The sequence below is a fragment of the Daucus carota genome, chromosome 5 (assembly GCF_001625215.2).
Source record: "Daucus carota subsp. sativus chromosome 5, DH1 v3.0, whole genome shotgun sequence".
NCBI classification, from domain to species: Eukaryota; Viridiplantae; Streptophyta; class Magnoliopsida; order Apiales; family Apiaceae; genus Daucus; species Daucus carota.
In genome coordinates this window covers 38,604,820-38,623,264 of record NC_030385.2, presented here as the reverse complement: position 1 = coordinate 38,623,264, position 18,445 = coordinate 38,604,820, and the positions used below count along the sequence as shown (strand labels likewise).

Below are 18,445 nucleotides of genomic sequence, written 5' to 3'. Positions count from 1 at the left end.
CCTTATTCACATTTTATATTTATTTTATATAAATGAGAGGAAAAAGTTAACTAAAAGAGAGAGAAGATTGAAGGAAAAATAATATAATATTGAGTTAGGAGCTACTAGATGCTCTTTAAAAGAAAGGAGAGAGAGTAGGCTCCTAAATTTTTAAAGAGCATCTAGGAGCCCATTGGAGCACTAAATTTTGATTTGCTCCTAAATTTTAGACTTAGGAGCTTGTTTAAAGAGCCCCTTGGAGTTGCTCTAACGGCTCTTATAAGCAAACAGCAAGCTATTTGGTATTGCAAAAACTGAGGTAAGGTTATAATCATATTATAATCCCACTTGTAACTAATAAAAAGGTAAAGATACTTTGTTACAAATTTATAAATTATGTAATAAATATATTATCAAACATACATCTGAATCTTTATCATCTTTTCTTTCTTTTTTTTTTATATTTTATTCCTGCGGTGATTATATTTTTTCCCGAATATGTTATATTGCAGATGATATATTGAAATTTGATTATTATTATTATTTTAATTATGAAATTCATCTTTTTTATTCAAATACTTTTATGTTGCCAATGATATACTGAAATTTGATCATTATTTTTTTTAATTATTAAATTCTCACCCGGGAGTATTTCTATAGTTTAAACCATATACACGTAAACCTGGTTTGTTGGCACTTTAGTCTGTATAATGAATTGATAATACGATAATATAAACATGTTTATATACTATATTTGTGCGACTAAGTTGTCAAGGGATAGAGATCATACGAATAGAGAGATTTTAATTATGATACTATGAATAAAAAGGGACATAAATTAGGTGGCACGGCCATTTGTGTGCAAGTGTGTTTAAAAGAAATAATGCGAGAGAGAGGCAAAGAGAAAATGAAAAAATGATAGATGGATGTTATTGCAAGCAAAGCTGGGGCTAAGCAGCTACAGAAATGAGTTGGGTTGGTGAGAGATGTGATATGTATAACAAAATGGCTTTCATCTTACTCCAACCCCTCACCAACTTGTTTATTTTACATCCATAGCTACGATGTCGTTTGGGTGAGCTTAAATAAGTGATTAAAGTGTTTGGGAAAAAAGTAGAAGTCATGAAACAAAATCTAAGGATACTAACTTTTTATAAATGCTTCTCGACTTTGGCTAAAAGCTTCACCCAAACACCCACTATATCCGCCACTCTTCGCCATTTACGTACAACCACTTTCAAATTTTATGTAAGTTTAAAAAACTATAAATTTGTAGTTTTTCTTCGTGTTCCTTTATATTATTATAATTATTGAAAAAAGGAATTTTTTATTTCAAATTATTCACCATAATTATTAGTGATAAATAAGTAAACTAAAACCTCCCTTACATTTTTCAAAAGAAATAAGACAGAGGAATAATTTAATATAACTTAATCTTATTACTCCCTCTGTCCCATTTAATTCTATACATTTCTTTTTCACTGCTCGACACGCATTTCAATGCTCTTATAAAATATAGTTCCGGAACTTATTTTTGAGATTTTCTTTTTCTGTATAAAAATATAACATCCAAACTTTAATTCAGAAAAGAAAAATTTTAAAAATAGATTGCACAACTACATTTTATAAGAGCATTAAAGTCCGTGCCGCGTCCCCGTCCCCCTATGTATACTACTCAGGGGGACGGAGGGAGTACTGGATTTTATCCGTACCGGAGGGATGAAATCTGAGGCACATGAATCTGTATACTATAGTCGTTACCATCGTGCACATGGTCTCTGTTTAATTGAAATGATCCGGTTTTGAGTAGTGTAGCAAAATTTTATACGTAAACTATTGAAGTCAATGGACACATTAAACTTTCTTGGCTTCCTGTTTCCCTTCACTCACTGTTCCGAGATCTCACTACATACACGCGTGTACTTTTTTTTTCTTTTTCATACAACATTTGCTCATATCCATTTTTGATTCAATTTCAGTGATCTGTTCTCATTACTTTTTGTGACTCTTTTATTTTCAAGAATAAATATAAACCTTTTTGGACATATTAATTGTTAGTAGTCATATTTCATAATGAAATTAACTATTTCTCATTAAATCAAGATGATTAATATGGATAAAGATGAAAAGTATGTTTGATAGAATATTTTAGTAATTCTTTTAAAAGAAATTTGTAAATTGAGAGTATTTTCTTTTCTCCCAATTAAATGTTTGACGGTATATCTTGCTCTCGGTGCTTTTTCTATCACTTCATTAGTTTGTTGGTAATCTGGTTGTGTAATGTCAATTTATACATAGGCCATCAGTGGGTAGTGTGTGTCCTCAACAACCAGGCGGTTATTCAGTCTCACTTTTGGGGTTGGGACTCATGGGAGTATGGGTCATCACACTTATTCTTGTTGGTTGACTTGGCAACTTAAAATTACACTCAGATCTCAAGAAAATTGCGAAAGCTTGTGAAAATATATACAAACCTGGTCTCAACTATTTGTCAATTGTCTTAATAAATTCTGAGCATTAACTTTGATCTGTCGACAGTACAACAACCAGATAATTAGCAGCCGTACAACTACAAACATGGAAAGATTGCCGGATATAGTACAGAAGTTGAACCTCTAAGTTCAACGTTCATGTATATGCACAAACAACCTACATCCTCTCGACCACTTCATATAGTACATAATATGCAGGAGCCCACGGTACTCTATAATATATATATCTGCCTGGCGTAAAGGAAAGGGCTTTAAAAGACCCTTTGCATACCTTGAATGGAATAAAGAGATAACGAGAAAAGGAAATGTACAAGGTGGTGCTGCCAAACATGTGCTGTGCATTAACCCTTCTTCTTCTGCATAAAATATGCCTGGTCTGCATTGGTAAGTCGGTCTTGAAATAGAGCCCACTCACTTCTGCATCTTTGTTTCACCTACAAAAATGAAACGAGTCGTTTCAATCTAGTTGGAGCAAAAAACTTTTCCCCTTCAAAGATTTTATAGTTGGGAAATACTCTATATTTATCAATGTAAATAATTTTAGACTCTCAAATTGCTATTTTTTGTGTTAACATAATGTACCTTTAATTAGTTTTCTGTCTAGTTTACAAATAACTTATATATGGACAAAAAGTAATTTAATCCAATAAGAATTACTTTTGGGTACTAAACTTGTGCACAATTTTAATCCAACATGCATCAGGAAAAAAAAGGATAAAAAAAATTTCAGGGTATCTCAGTTTACTGCCAAAACAAAGAAGTTAAAATACTCGAAGTTACGAAATAGATGCATATATACACTTGAAAATGGTTCGAATAGAAGCAATAGACACAGTAGACAACAGATAAAACATACCCCTTCCCATGGAGCTTTACCATCCTCGGAGACACCCTGTAATATGATTAAAAGTATAGTCAAAATTTTGACCCATGAAGCGAATTTCAACAAAATCATAAACAAAACAAGGACTTCAAGTTCCACAGGACTTAATTCATTTCAATATGGAATCTGTTCACATTTCTTAAAGTTTGGCGACATAATGAGAGATCGTGATGAAGATAATACAGGCACATGATCTACTTAATCAAGATATTAAGAATTTGAGATGCTAATTTTAATTATGTACGGGATGCCTCATGCTACAGATGCAATGACAGCAAACAAGTGGTGCACTCTCATCCTAGTGACAATTAAAGAACACTATTTGGACTGTCATTTGACAATATGCCACTTATTTAGTGCCATTTGGAAGCCTATCCTTGAAACCAGCATGTCAACACACACACATGCAAAGGCATTTAATATAAATTCACAAATATTTACTCAGGAGTCATGCATGCGCTGAGCGATAAATTGTGTATTTAGATACCAATTATTACATCGGTACAAAAAAGCTTTGTCCAAGCATATAAAAGACAGCTGCTTCATTAGTTTCAAGTTAATGTCTCACCTGACTCCCAAGAGAAGGAATTACTTGATGAATAATCCACTGTGAATCAACAACACCGATTTTTTCATGTGCAGGCTGTAGAAGTGTAGAGAAGCATAAAGAATTAGTACGCCAATGATAATTTTGTAATCAAGCTTGTTTAATCATCAAAAAACCAAATGTATGCAGACGATATTTAAAATGCTAGTAGTAGGTCAATAACAAAATAATGAAGATAATGATGAGTTTGTACTTGTGCAGTATATACACGCAACATCTTTGATAATACAATTATAAAATAATAGCCGAAGACATCGTATAATGCACAAGTTCCATTCATGTAGATCGTCTGGCTAACAAACTTGGGTTAACAATCATAAAAGCATCAACATCTTGTATATGTGTGTGTGTGTGTGTGCAAATGATCAAATAGAAACAAATACTAGAATAGAAACTAGAAACATCATTGATTAGCGTAATTATACTTATTGATTATCTTCCTCAACCCACCAAACCCTACAGCCATCCCAACTCATCGCCCATCGCCACCACCCACATCCCAACCCACCAGCCCCGTATTCATACCCCATCCGCAAACACACCGTCATCATCCCTTCCACCTTCCACCTTCCTCCTCACTCTTTTCTCCTTCTCCTTCTCCCTCGATCTCTCTTCTGCCCCCTCCTTGCAGTTAATCGTCGAATTTGGTGGCGGCCGGAATCGACGGTGGTGGTGGTGATTGGAGGTTGACTTGTATATATATTTATTTAATTTAAAAAACAGAGCAATCACTAAATATAATTGTTGCAATCACTGGTTTCTAGTTTCTATTCTAACTTTGTTTCTAGTGTTGGAGGACTCTATATATACATACGTACATACATAAATACATATATATAGGGTAAAATCAAATACAAACTTTAAAATAGAAACCTGGGTAATAGCTTCAACGAAAATTCAGCATATTAGGCTGTCACTTTATCAATGTAATAGTTTCTTTTCAATCACTGGTGTAAGTAAACTAACCTAAGTATAGTTCTTGTTTATAACAATTTCGATTCACGAATGTCAATATTTCCCTCAATGTTTACTGCTCCCAACTTGGAACACAGTTCCTCTCCTATATAAAAAGAGTTGACATATTTAATTTTGTTGAACCTAGTATTTTAACACTATTACAGCGAATTCATTAGTAGTCACTATATGAGGTCTTTACAAGAAGTGGCCACACACACACACACACACACACAGGCACATGAAAACAAATGTCAACTGACAATAATATATATGAAATAACATAAAGCTCAAAATATTGGAACTTAGCGCTTCAGAGGAGAAGTAAAGCATCCACTAACCTCCACACATCTTCTCAGGGCAAAATCCAAACCCCACCCATGCACCAAATCATTCTACAAAGATATTTAGCATTTTAATGACTCAATAAATAAGCATTAGAAAAAAAAATGCATAATCACTTGTTTGGGAATACCCAAATATACCTGAATCATATGCCACACACACCGCCAAGCTTCTCGAGAAAATACTGGTGCCATAATCTCTACAAATCTGGATGAAAAAAATTTCAAATGACAATTTACTTACCAGCAAAGGGTGCAAATTACTTCAAAAATATATATACACATGACAATATAAACATGTGTGGGTAGCGTAGGTCTTGCTCGACCGATTTTTGCATACTTCATTTATTTGTTGCAGCTAATATGGCAGGAAGGACACTCCTAAACGGTTTGAGAACTCCTATTGATATTATTAAAATCTGACATCGAACTCAATGTAAAAAATGTCAATTGACAACGCTCATCATTGTGCTTCTTGCATTGCTGCACAGGCTAATCTTCAATCTGAGTTACTTGATGAGCAAGAGCTCTGATTCAGAACAGGAAAAGAGAACAGAAGTAAACAATGTAGAAGGATAACTAATAAATTAAGAATTTGGAGTAAGTTTCAACACTGGCATTTGCTTTCAACTAATAAGCAGTCTGAACTTTTATCTTTTATATGAAGCAACATAAGGAACTGGAACATAGTTATTTAATGTTGCAGCACAAACATCATAATCATCTTTTACATAGATGTTTATTATGACATAGATAGTTATATATTAACGATGCTCAGACAGTTGGTTGCTCCTAGATGGTTCCTGTTTAATCATGTACTAATAGAGTTGATAGATATTTCTTAAACACAATGAACACATTTAAATTGATATCCAATGGGAAGACAGAGAGCCTTACGCAGCACATGGAGGCAAATGGGGGTCACTGCACCAGCCTGGTCTCTCTTCTGTATTCCTGATAATTAAAGTGTAACAATTGTGAAACTTTATGCTATACAAACATTTCTTAAACAAAAAAAAAATAACAATAGAATATATTGTATCAGAGGAAGAGATGATAAACGAACTTGTGAACTTCTCTGTCACCTCTCCTCTTTGTCATCTGCCATGTGAGTCCATTATTGGGTTCAAGACCTGGTTGGGATATCTCGAGACCATGTTTCTTTACTAGTTCAATAAACCTACAGATTGCTCGCTTTATTATTCCAAGAACCTAATAGACATCACATACGATCGATATTCACAGAAAAGGAGAAGAAAAATACTTGTCCCCATTGAAGTGCTCAACACCAAGATCTTCATCCCAAATAAAAATGTAATCATAGGCTGCTACAACATCAGGATGCAAAAATCTCTTTGCATACCACCTAATAGGTTTCAAAGCAGAGAGAGAACACCAATATTAGTTTCTTCATAACAACCATACAACGTGCTATGAAGAACATAATTTATGAAAAATAATCAACAGAAATAAAACAATGAAAAACTTGCCATTTTGTTTGTTTCCTAACGCTGACATGAACGGCACGCTTTGACCATTCAAACTGATCCCATTCACTAGTTCGACCATCATAGTGGAAAAGCATAATTTGAAAATCATCGGAAAACTACAAAAGAACATCATGGAAAGCATCAGTACCTATGCAATATTAGGATATGCAGTAAATAAATAGAATGAATTACTTTTTTGACTGCAGCATCAATATTGTTTCTCTGATCAAAACCAACTGTAAAGGTTACCAGGTACTTTGGTTTCTTTTTAATATCCTGAAAAGAAATTTGCTAGTCAAGAAATTGCAAAAATCTGCGGAAAGCTAATCTAGATAAAAGTTAAGAATAGGACAATGGCCATGCAAACAATGTATACAGAAAATTTCTTCATTATCATTAAAATAGTTACCTTCTTTAGCAAAAAAAAAAGGGGAAGAAGTTACCTCAGTTGGATCACCCCATAATCTTCTTAACATATAATCTGTCTCAGAAACCACAATTCCTGGAGGCAACGTCTCAGCACCGCGAGGATTAGATGGAACAAAGATCTGGAAGCAAATCAAAAAAATCCCAAAATAAAGCCAATGTAAAACATTAAAGCTTTCGCTCAAATATTAGGCGGCGCAGGTATAGTGTATTAATATGCCAATTACTTACCAAACGTAGCTTATTAATATCTGAACAATAACCTATGAACTGCTTACCACTTTCTAGCTGTTGGTCATACTAGTGAAAGTACTTAAAATTCTTGGTTTATAAGAGAGTTGTGCATTTGTAACTGTGTCCCACCCATATACATTAAAATATTGGAATTTGATATATTTATGATAGCAATACCAAATTGAGTTCATGTCATAAACAGCAAGGACCTTAAGACCTTCAGCTCCTTTCCGAATCTTATATTTAAGCCTAACCAATGGCTGTTATGAATATCCCAAACCCCAACTCCACTTCCAGGTTCACATAAAATACTACATTATTACTCACTATTTTCTCAATTGACAAATTTCAATAGCAAGTTCTGTTACGATATGAATTGTTTCCATAATTTTCATAATAAACAGATCAAGTTACGATAAGTTCCTTCTTAACTTCCTTATCAATTCTACGAACATTGGTGTCACCATAAAAAAAGAAAAAAAGAACAAGTATTACAGTAAAGCATATGTAGTAGTAAATCATATAAAATTATACATAAAAAATGTGCGATGTGGTGGATATTGGGATTTTCATTTAGTCCACTTCGTTTCAGAAGTAGATCCTTTCACCAATTAATTTACTAGTCATGTTACTATTAATAATAAATACGAAAGAATTCTCAGAGACCTGAACAGCAAAGGAAGACAATTATGTTGGTATGTGGTAAATAAAAATCCATTTCCAGCAAGCTTAGAAATATTAGCGGCGAGAAAATAGTACCTTAGGTATTGTAGGTGTGTTACCCGAACCAAGATTTTCAGGAAAACTACGGTCAGCAACTTTGATATTATCATGGGATGACATAAGGCTCGAAGGTAAGTTAATCTGAAAGATTTAATCATATGACAATTATGAAATAGATGATGTTATGAAATTGAAGTACTGCTCAGTGCCCATAAATGAGAACTTACCCTGGTAAGCGAAACTGACGGAAATGAAATACCAATAAAATAACCGAATACCATTCCCATGATGGTTGTTATAACAAGTCTTGCACTGTCATTTGATTTTTTAAAAGGGCCACTGAAAATAAGGAAAATGAAGCAAGCAGGTCAGATTTAACTAGAATCCAAATCACAAAACTTTCAGTTATCACTCGTAAAATTTAAAAGTAAAAACATATATCCTCACAAACCTGCGATGGATGTTTCCCATGTCTGGTAAACTTCCTCAGTTAAAAAGGTTAGTACTTACGTCCTGACAAAAACTGATTCCTTGAGCATCTTTATAAATCAAAATCAATGTAAAACAAAGCATACAATTCACAAAATTGCTGGCCTATTTTTTTCAGAAACATCACATATATATATAACTTAACATCACATTAATGATCAAAAATATTATACAAGCATTTTATTCCATTCACAAGAATATCATCAATTTCATTAACTAACTGATACATTGAGATAAATGAAACCTGGTTAAAAGCTCTTGTTGTCACAAAGCAACAAACAAACAAAACTTTCGTTAAGTACTAAGTAGAACCATCTTTTTAGGTTTCCTTAGCAAGCTTAAATTAAGTTCAACACATCCACTCACTCGACAATCAACGTTCACACACAAAACCCATTTCCAGCCCTCGAAACCCTTCCATCAAAATACTATACAAAACACAACTCAGTTGCACAACAAATTCTAACAGGCGGATTCAAATCAAAGCATTCCTACTTCCTACATCACCACCAAACTATATTACATACACACAAAACTCAAATCAACATCAAACAAAACACCCCATTTCACCAAATCAACACTTCTTACAAAACTACCAGACTCAAAAACGAGATTCAGACAAAACAAAGATTCATTTCATAAACCCCAATTCAACTCACAACACAAACTAAATAAACACAACCCACGAACACAAATCAAATCTAATCCACTTCCCGACAAACAAATCACCCAAAACAACATTAAATCAAAACCAAAAAATCTCAACACAAAAATGCAAAAGCAACTCAACAGCATTAACAAAAACCAAAAACAAAATTAGGGTTATTACATACAAGTGGGTGGAGCAGAATGAGCAATATGAACACAAATATGGGCGTCGATATATATATACGGACATGTATTTGTGTGTATGTATAGGAGAGATCGGCAAGAATGAAAATGTTTCTCTCTCCGGGTATGTTTGAGAAGCAGAAAGAAACTGAATAATAATGGAATAAATAATTTAATATAATTATAAAATAATAATATAATTATAACAATAAAGCTAGTGATACTTTTGTCGAGTTTGTAAGAAGGTAACATGTGTCACCAGAGACTTTAACATGTTGAATTTTTGCTGGCCTTTCAAACATGAATTGTAACAAAGAAAAAAAAAGGGTCAAAATGGCGTATTATTTTATTTTATAATTAATCTCCTTTTTTTGTATTTAGTCGGTTTCCTAGAATTCCGAACACATCTGTAATCAAAATTTGAATTTTTTGGAGATTTATTTAATAATAATATAAAATTATATAATTAAAAATTTTATAATCTTCCCCTATAACCAGTAGCATGGGGACAAATTATGAATGACATGTAATTGGAAAAGAAAGATTGATGAGAAGGAGCTATGGACTAGATTCCAATGACAATATATAAAGTTGATGAGGTGTTGGGAAAATATTGGTCTTTTGAGTATATATAAAGAAAGATGCTATGCTTGAAAAATGAGATTCTCGTTTTCAAGGAGTTTTGGAATTTCAAATTAAAGTGGACGACAACTGAATTTATGCATTTCACTGTAGAGTATCAACCTTGATAAAATGAATGTGATGCTTATATTCACCACCATCACCTTTTTTTCAGGACAATGTTTCCCTGTCACATTTTCTATCATTTTTTGAATAGATGATTAAATTCGGCCAGGAAAAGGCCAATCACAAGTCACAACTATGAACAAAACCCATGTTTAGCTCCAGTGTAATATAGTTCTAGTAACATATCTTCTGAAAATCTCGAGATGTCAGGACCGGAGAAGGAGTATCGAAAATTCGAGTGGCCAAGTTAAAGCAGCCTTTTGAAAAAATAGAAAGAAAAACAGAGTAGAGTAGGAGAGTCAGAGTCGAAAAAGGAATTCTTCACTTTTTTCGCTCATTCAAAATCGTGCATGAGACTTTCATCTCACACAGCTCCTAAGTGATAAAAAAGAAAGAAGAACTCAACTTCTTTCTTATCTATTACCTTCCTCACATGTGTATAAGACCGGATCTATTCGATTTCTAAAAAATATAACTAATCGTTAATCTTTCGAGGAATCGTTCATCAGTGGTTGTATATATTAAAGTAGGTAGCATCAATGTACAGATTGGAAAAGTAAAAATGAATGTAATTCAGAATCTTGTACAATGTGAAGTTAGTAACCACCAGATGCTTGACATCAGATGACTGCACAATGTGAAGGTAGGCCTGTTTGATGATCAACAATGACTGTTTGTGTAATATTGCATTGAAGCACATCCTGTCTGAGCTTTGCCCCTGCGGCCTTGAGTCCTCTGAGCGAAACTGCCTGGTTAAAAAGGCTGAGTGATGGCAACTTTGAAGCTGGTGGCAACTTACCATCTGGCAAATAGTTGATGAAATGATCTTGTAACAATGGCACTTCATAATCACTTTTGCTGTGATCAAGTACATTGTCTTTTGCATTAATATGTGCCCCGGGTTCCATATGGTTGGTCGAAAAGCTGGTTTGGTTCGGAAAATTTGGATACAGACTCACATACCCTCTGAGGTACATCATGTCTATTAAGAACTTTTTCCATGAAGCTTGCCAACCATTTGTTCTTGACTTTGGTATTTGCACTGGGTTTTTCTTGGCATCCGCGGTGAATCTCATGTTCATGTATACATAGAATTCTCTCCATTGTTTTGGGAAGAAGACTGCGCCCCAACTACAGGGTAATTGATGGAGATAAGGCGTGTTTGGATGAATGTGCTTGAAGTATTCGGTTCCATTCCATCTAGGCCTCTCTTTTACTACTTCTATTAAACGGGGGGTGTAAAGAGAGATGGATGAGAGCTCTGGGAGAGGTGCTTGTGGATCGTAATGGTAGGTCAGAAGTGCGTATTTGATCCATAAGTAGTAGTATGGTGAGACTTCAATATCATCTTCAAGGAGGAGGCCAAAGTCATTATCTGAGGAGGGGTACCAACTTTCACTTACTGCGCGGATGAGTCCTCCTTGGACGATTCTTCTCCTGAGGATTTTAGGACCATGCGGCCACTTAAAAGATTGCACAAGTTTTAGGGTGGCCTCGTCTACTTTGTTATCCATGTTAAAACTGATAGGGATTTCATCATCAAGATAATAAGCAGTGCTGAGAGACTTCAGTAGTCTTGCCAATGAATGAGCACGATCCTGCGTGATGATGTTTATTGATATCCGCATACAGTTCCATTCTGCACAAGAAAATAATTAGATTTTATTTGCATAAATATGCCTACTATGGTAAAAAAAAAATCTCTGACTAGATTTACATTTATATTGAGATTTATCGCTCTTACTTGACAATGCTGTAGCGCGTAAATCAGCAATCCAAGTAACCTTTGACACAGAAGGCCTTGGTAGCAAAATCAGTGTTGACTTTGAATTAGTCTCAGTAGCCATTTTCAATGCTTTCAACACATTCAGATCAATATCACTCACTGCGATCACTACACTTGGGTTATGAATTTTGATCAGTCCTTTCATACTAGCATAAACTGCTTGTACCACAGGCACTTCTGAGTTTGAAATTCCTAGAATGGTGTCAATTCCCAAATCAAAGATCTTAAATCTTCTTTCTTTACAGACTTCCTTGGACCAACTTAAGGCAGAGGCAGCATCTTCACAAGCGCAAAATTTTCCTCCAGAGATAGCAATGTATGCCTTCTTGCCAATAGTGGACCTGAACTTAATAAAAAGCTGCGCAAGAGCTTTAGCTTCCTCAACAGAATGGGCATAAAAAAGTGCATCACTTCTTTGAGGATACATTGCAGCCCACTGTGTTACATAACCACTGGAGAGGGCCCTCCACCATTGATCATCGCGGACTTCAACTATATCTTTAAAAATGACTGTGGTTTCGGATACATAAGCAAGCCTATGTTCACTGTCACCCCAGGTTTCTTTGTCTTTTGGATCAACAGGTAAAACAAATGAACCAGCATTTCTGTACTTCTGAAGCTGATAGCTGCATATATGCCAACACTGATAGTCATCAGAACCATGACCATAATACATTAATGCTTCACCGAAAGGGTCATGTAATTGTCGTGCCTTACACTATATAGGCCTGCACTGCTATATGATTAGATTTGGTCGCTTAAGTATCATCTATTTTATAAATCTAAGTCGTAGTTTATGCAAACTAAGAAAACTAAATTACTAAAATTACATACCTTAGGTGAAGATCTTCACCGGTCATGAAAGTGATGGGTGTTTCAGTGAAAAGTGTTTTGACAAGGTCTGCTGAAAGAAACCAAGAGCTAGAAAGAAAATCAACCTGCACCATCTTTTCAACTGTGATATTATAAGCAGGGTCAGGCAAATAAAGACCAGCCTCTTTTGATCGAAACTTTCTGTAACTAGGAAAGCTAAAGTCTTTCTGTCGAAAAGGCAAAAGCCTCCCAATGCTTCCCAGTACTGAGTTCTTATACTTCTCTGTCCCTGCAACATGTGATAATATCTGTATCATTTTTGTACCTGGGATCATGTCGTCGTCAAGAATGTATACAAGGTCAGCTTCGGTCTGCAAGGCCATTTGGAACCTTCCATAATACTTGAAATCATAGCTTGAGCTGATGAAACTTATTCTGGAATCATTGTAGCTCTCCACGATTCTCTTTAAGATAACTTCTTTCGGACTCCCAAATGAAAGTACCCAGACGTGGTGAAAGGGTAGTGTTTGATGAAGCAAAGACTCGAGCTGAGCACAAAGTGTTCTTCTTCTGAAATGATTCAAAATTACAGTCACTTTAGGAATGTTCGAACCTTTTAAATCCCACTTGGACTTCATTGCCATCAGCTCAGTAAGCGTCTCCCTGCCAAAAGACTTGCTCTGATAATCAAGCACTTCCTCATAAAGTTCCCTCCTCATTCTAATCATCACCTCATCATTAGACCTCTTCTGCACAAAATCAATATTCTCATTCTCACACACCGTCGTTTGCTTCAAAGCCTGCTGGTATCGACTCACTACGTGTGGCTGGACGATCAAGTGTTTCCATTGGTGTGCAATTCGCGTAGCCCATGAAAAGTCCGGACTTGCCTTCGAATCCAAAGAAGGGCTCATGTGATACAAGAGGAGCGTTGCGTAAACTGCAAAGGTGAACTGGAGACAAGTGAGCACTGTCACAAGCCTACCCGAGGTACTCTTTTGTACTCTCAACTTAATAGCTTTTCCTCCAGCATTATCACTAAGCATACCATCAAAATAATCCCCGCTTTTCATAATCAACTGTTCTCAATTTTTTTTTCTTTGCAGAGATGTATTATACATGCAAATAATATCAGAATCAAGCAGAGAGAAAGAGAGATGTGTGATCTGTGCTTAAGTGAACAGGAAAAGAGCAAGAAAGCTATGGAAAGACACCCCCCATGAGAAACGCAAAAGGCTCACATGGAGTTGGCGTCTACGATAATAAAGATGATTAAATGTATGAATGTCACGCCTTGCTTCTCCTACAAAATCATGAAAACGAGCTAATTGAAAGCCTGTATTGTAGGCGTGATAAGAGGGCACTTCTATCCCGAGAAGAAGCCTCTACTTCTTTAATCTGCAGTGGAGCATTAAAATGAGTGTGCATGTAGTACTAGCCAATACAAAAACATGCATTAATTTATAAATTTTTAAGTGACCAATTCTGCCCATTTTTTGGGCATAATATTTCCTTTGAGTCCATTTAAATACAACAATATTGAGGGTGATGGAGAGTCGAATTTGAGACTTACGGCAAATTTGAGTTATGATACCATGTAGAGAATCAGTCCATCTAAAATCTTAAGATGTTAAGGAAAGATCATAAATGAATCTTATGTCATACTTCAGCAAAATTAAATTTTTTTTTTTTTACTTGATAATCTTGGTGGATAAACACCTTGCTCATTACATGGAGCACGGTTCGATTTGTCTCAGTTTTAAAGATACAAGTCAACTTGCTATTATCCACAAAAAAAATATAATTATGGAATTATATATGCAAGAGGATCTGAGCGTTGCTTTCTGAGCAAATCAAGGATGGACTTACAGGGAGCAGCTCAAGTTGTGGAAATAAAAATAGATAATGAAAATTCTTATATAATTTTTGAACAAGTGACTCATATTATAAAGTCAATACGATCAAAATGTCGACTTAAGTTAAACACATTGTTTACTAAATAAGCCCATCTGCATGCTTTGACCATACTGTATTAAGGATTGCAGCAACATGGAGTAGTTTCATTTTGGCCCTTACATAGTCTAGTCATTTCTGGCTTCTGCAATGGGTCAACACCAGGACTTGATCCTTCTGCTTCCACTGTCAACCTTGCTGCACACATATTGAGAATCCGGATGAGGGCGAGGGCACATTTTTGTCTGAATGTACTTTCATATCTTCTGTCAGAGCTGCTACAGTCCGCAGGGATTCTTTAGCTTTGAGTTCAGCAGTTATTTTCTGTATTCTGTAGCTACGCCATGCTGCTTGTACAATGCATGCAGCCCACGTTCGCCACTGGTGAGAATGTCGGAGTTTTGGCCTAAGCTGTTTGCTGTGTAGTCTTCCAAATCGGGAGGCAACAACTTTTAAGTCTTCAGCTATGAGAGCAAAGGCTTCAACTTCAGAAGTGGCTTGTACTGAGTGAGTGGCTGACGGACGAATGACACTTGGACGAGGATCAAAGGCCCATGTTAGCAATTCTTCCCCACACAAATCTCCCGGACCAATACCAAAAGAATGAAAGAAGCCACTCTGACCACCATTTGTTGTGCAAGAAAGAAGCTTCCCTCGGATTATAAACAACATTTCATCAACGAGTCCTCCCTCGTACACTAGGAAAGTGTGTTTGGTGAACAGGACAGGCTTGAGCCTCAGACATATGGCTTCTAGCATTAATTCATCCATTTGATCAAACAGTGGAACCTGCAGTTTGATAGAAGAATTAAACAATATATCAGAAATTAAAATAAAATATGATGCAAATTATTTTATACTCAATTTGGATCTGTATATTCTTGAAATTAACATTGGATTGATATCAAAAAGGGTCTAGATCAGAAACTACAACCCTTCAAGTAACACATGCATTTTCTCTTGACATTGTTTTTTATTGTACAGTAATAGAACTCAACTCTCACCAGACTAATGCAGGAGGGGGAAGGGGTTGCTATAAAGGGGACAATGGAAATCAGGATAGGATACCTACCCGTCGAACAAGATCGTAACAAAAGTGTCGTTTTATATCTCTCCTAAGATCCGGTGGGAGATCTTTCAGAAGAGCCTCTTCATCGACTCCTCGAAGAGCAACCCACTTATACTGGTTGTATTTCCTAACACGCTGTCTCAAGTCCTCAGGCAGTTGCCTCCGACGCATCCATTGTTCTGTATCTGTTTTCTTCATTCTCCATTCCTCTAATCGAACTGTGGTTGACTGGAGATATGTCTGCAGTGCAATCAATTTTTGCAAGTATTTTAAGTCGCAAAGAGTGAGAAAATCACAGAGTTAATAATTAATCCCTCCAGTGAGCAAGTAAATCAGTTATTAGCTATTGACTATCATAAAAACTTACTTGCATATTTCCAATAAGCAACGCGAAGAGAAGTAATCCCAGAACTGCAATGATAACAGCAAAACATATTTCCCCGGCATACGTGGTTGTACCAAGACCTTGCCCCAGAGAACTGCACAACTTACAAAAATTGTGAGCGGTTATGGTGGAAGCATTATAGCACATGCCATGTAAGTGGAAGCACTAGTAGCAAATGTATCCTCCAAAGTTCAATTATAGTCATGTTTCTGTACATGATTCTTCCACTTGACCAAAACAAGTCTGTTAACAAAAAGTGGTCTACAGACAGTATATTACCTGAGGTTCCTCAAGCCCCACCAAAGGCAATAAAAATATTTGTTACAGAATCGCGAAGTTGTAACATATTTGGTCACTGCATCGCCATAGATACCAAATGGATAAGAGCTGGCTCTTGGATTGCATATAGACTTGATTTTGCTCGACTTGAACCAATTACTTCTTACAGCATCGTTAGCCTTGTGGCAATCAAAGTAATCATTTTTACATAATTCACTGAGATTGCAAACGCTTCTCCAGCATGCTTCTTGTCTGTCAATAGATAGAAGATACCAGCAAGCTCCTACAAACTAGATTATTTTTTGAAATTATATGGTAATATTAAAAGTCAAAAAGAAGAGAAACAATTGATGAAAACAATGCTACAGACTTTTGTCTTCTAAACACGGCATCATATGCAGCACTCTGCATCATCATCATTTATATACAAAACAGCATGGGAAATATAAATAATTAAGTCCCTGAAAGTGTATATAAAAAGAATCACGCAGATTTTGTTAGTAGTGATATTGAATCACCAACAATTCCAAATGTATATGTCACAGGCTAACCAATGCCTCTTAACATATTTGGCTGAAGAACAAAGAATCAGAACTTAAAATGTTTTGAACATCTTTTGAACATAACAGTAGTTGGATATTAGTGTTAGGAGTTGTCCGGGGGAGGGGTAGATAGCTAGAATATAAGTGGCCAGAATAAATCCAATCAAATGAGGCCTTTTGAGAGGTGACCAAAAACAAAGCCGGGTTAGGCCCAAAGCGGACAACATCATACTATTGTTGAGTTAGGCTAGCATGGCAGGCCCAACAAGTGGTATCATCATCAATACATGTGTATTAAGTTAGTAACTTATTTTTCTTAAAGGAATGATAAAAGATATCTAGTACTTACATGACTAGCTAACATATAGAGCAACAAGTTGTACGCGGCTCCTGCCCATGCTGTTTCTGTCACAGAACCTGTGACTTCGGCAATTTTAGCTGATAATGGAAATAATATAAGAAATAGTCTGGGGAGGTACTGGAAAATGATAATGAATTTAAGGACATCTCTCGTGTTGGCCATTGTTGAACCACTCAAGCTTGGTATAACAATCCAAATTAGTACCTGACCAAAGAACAATCAACCTTTTACAAAGCTGTAACCTTGCTAAATGCAGGGAGATTATGTAGTGGTGTTACAGTAAATTTAAATTGCAACATACCTGAGGAAGGGGCAGTGAAGCAATCAAATCAATCCAAAAATCTTTAAATAAATACTTCTTGGCTATCAGCCAGTAGTCAGTAACTAGTTCTCCTCGCCAGAAGACACGGGAAGAAGGTGCCTCATAAGCTGTACGAAACCTTACATATATTTGAATCATGTAAAAGGCATCATTAAGTGACCTGACAATAGTAAGAATCACTTCAAGGGTTGTGCCAGTATCGATGCAAAGATTTTCTTTGACTACAGGCAAGTAAAAGAACATGGGGTCGGCAAACAAAGAAATTAAACATGCTACTAAGAAAATATTGTTCCATCTACGACTGATTGGACCTTGAGGATCCATTTTCTTCTTCTTTGCCCTCTCATAGTCTTCCCGGATGGCACTTAAGAGTGCTTTGGCCTTCGAGGATCTCATGTATCTTTGGTGTCGAATCTTATGCTGCTGCAGATAATAAAGTCCAAAGATTTACAACTTCCAGCTGAAAAATAACCAGCCAAAGTCCTCTGTGATCCCTCTAATCCCAAAGTCAGGCACTAGTTCAAGTTTAGTGTATGTACAGGTTTCTTATTTGTTAATGTATATACTACACGCATCGGAATTTTCACTCCCCATGCAAGTAAGGGTCAACATGGCATGGTGATGGTTGTTAGAAGCAATTAAACAAATGACGAACAATTGGGTGAGAAGCAGGATACATGCCTATCCAATTCTTCGCACTTTCTTTTCTGGATGTCCACTCAATTCTTTATATTCC

The 18,445-nt window shown here is 35.8% G+C and overlaps 3 protein-coding genes across 5 annotated transcripts; all 3 read right to left on the bottom strand.

Annotated features, from left to right (window-relative positions):
- Positions 1-2,474: 2,474 nt before the first annotated feature.
- LOC108223834 (uncharacterized) lies at positions 2,475-9,632 on the bottom strand. Of its 2 annotated transcripts, none has more exons than XM_017398270.2 (15): positions 9,455-9,632; positions 8,584-8,645; positions 8,360-8,471; positions 8,169-8,273; positions 7,193-7,297; positions 6,942-7,025; positions 6,750-6,865; positions 6,524-6,625; positions 6,326-6,439; positions 6,157-6,213; positions 5,401-5,467; positions 5,257-5,310; positions 3,923-3,997; positions 3,328-3,363; positions 2,475-2,905 (listed from the first exon to the last, which is right to left on the bottom strand). In XM_017398270.2, exons 2-15 carry the CDS (start codon positions 8,601-8,603, stop codon positions 2,813-2,815), a joined length of 1,140 nt encoding a protein of 379 aa, XP_017253759.1. In that variant the 5' UTR covers positions 8,604-8,645; positions 9,455-9,632; the 3' UTR covers positions 2,475-2,812. The 2 variants fall into 2 exon arrangements, with proteins under 2 accessions (XP_017253759.1, XP_017253760.1); XM_017398271.2 differs by having other exon boundaries at positions 9,451-9,589.
- Positions 9,633-10,695: 1,063 nt separating this feature from the next.
- On the bottom strand, positions 10,696-14,168 carry LOC108222306 (uncharacterized). The gene is made up of 3 exons (XM_017396225.2): positions 12,820-14,168; positions 11,944-12,611; positions 10,696-11,838 (listed from the first exon to the last, which is right to left on the bottom strand). Exons 1-3 carry the CDS (start codon positions 13,869-13,871, stop codon positions 10,820-10,822), a joined length of 2,739 nt encoding a protein of 912 aa, XP_017251714.1. The 5' UTR covers positions 13,872-14,168; the 3' UTR covers positions 10,696-10,819.
- A 514-nt stretch (positions 14,169-14,682) lies between these two features.
- Positions 14,683-18,253, bottom strand: LOC108221945 (protein CNGC15c). 2 transcript variants are annotated; one of them, XM_017395811.2, is made up of 6 exons: positions 17,689-18,253; positions 17,376-17,591; positions 16,485-16,774; positions 16,188-16,299; positions 15,824-16,060; positions 14,683-15,540 (listed from the first exon to the last, which is right to left on the bottom strand). In XM_017395811.2, exons 1-6 carry the CDS (start codon positions 18,103-18,105, stop codon positions 14,941-14,943), a joined length of 1,872 nt encoding a protein of 623 aa, XP_017251300.1. In that variant the 5' UTR covers positions 18,106-18,253; the 3' UTR covers positions 14,683-14,940. The 2 variants fall into 2 exon arrangements, with proteins under 2 accessions (XP_017251300.1, XP_063948940.1); XM_064092870.1 differs by lacking the exon at positions 17,376-17,591 and having other exon boundaries at positions 14,809-15,540.
- Between the last annotated feature and the right edge of the window lie 192 nt (positions 18,254-18,445).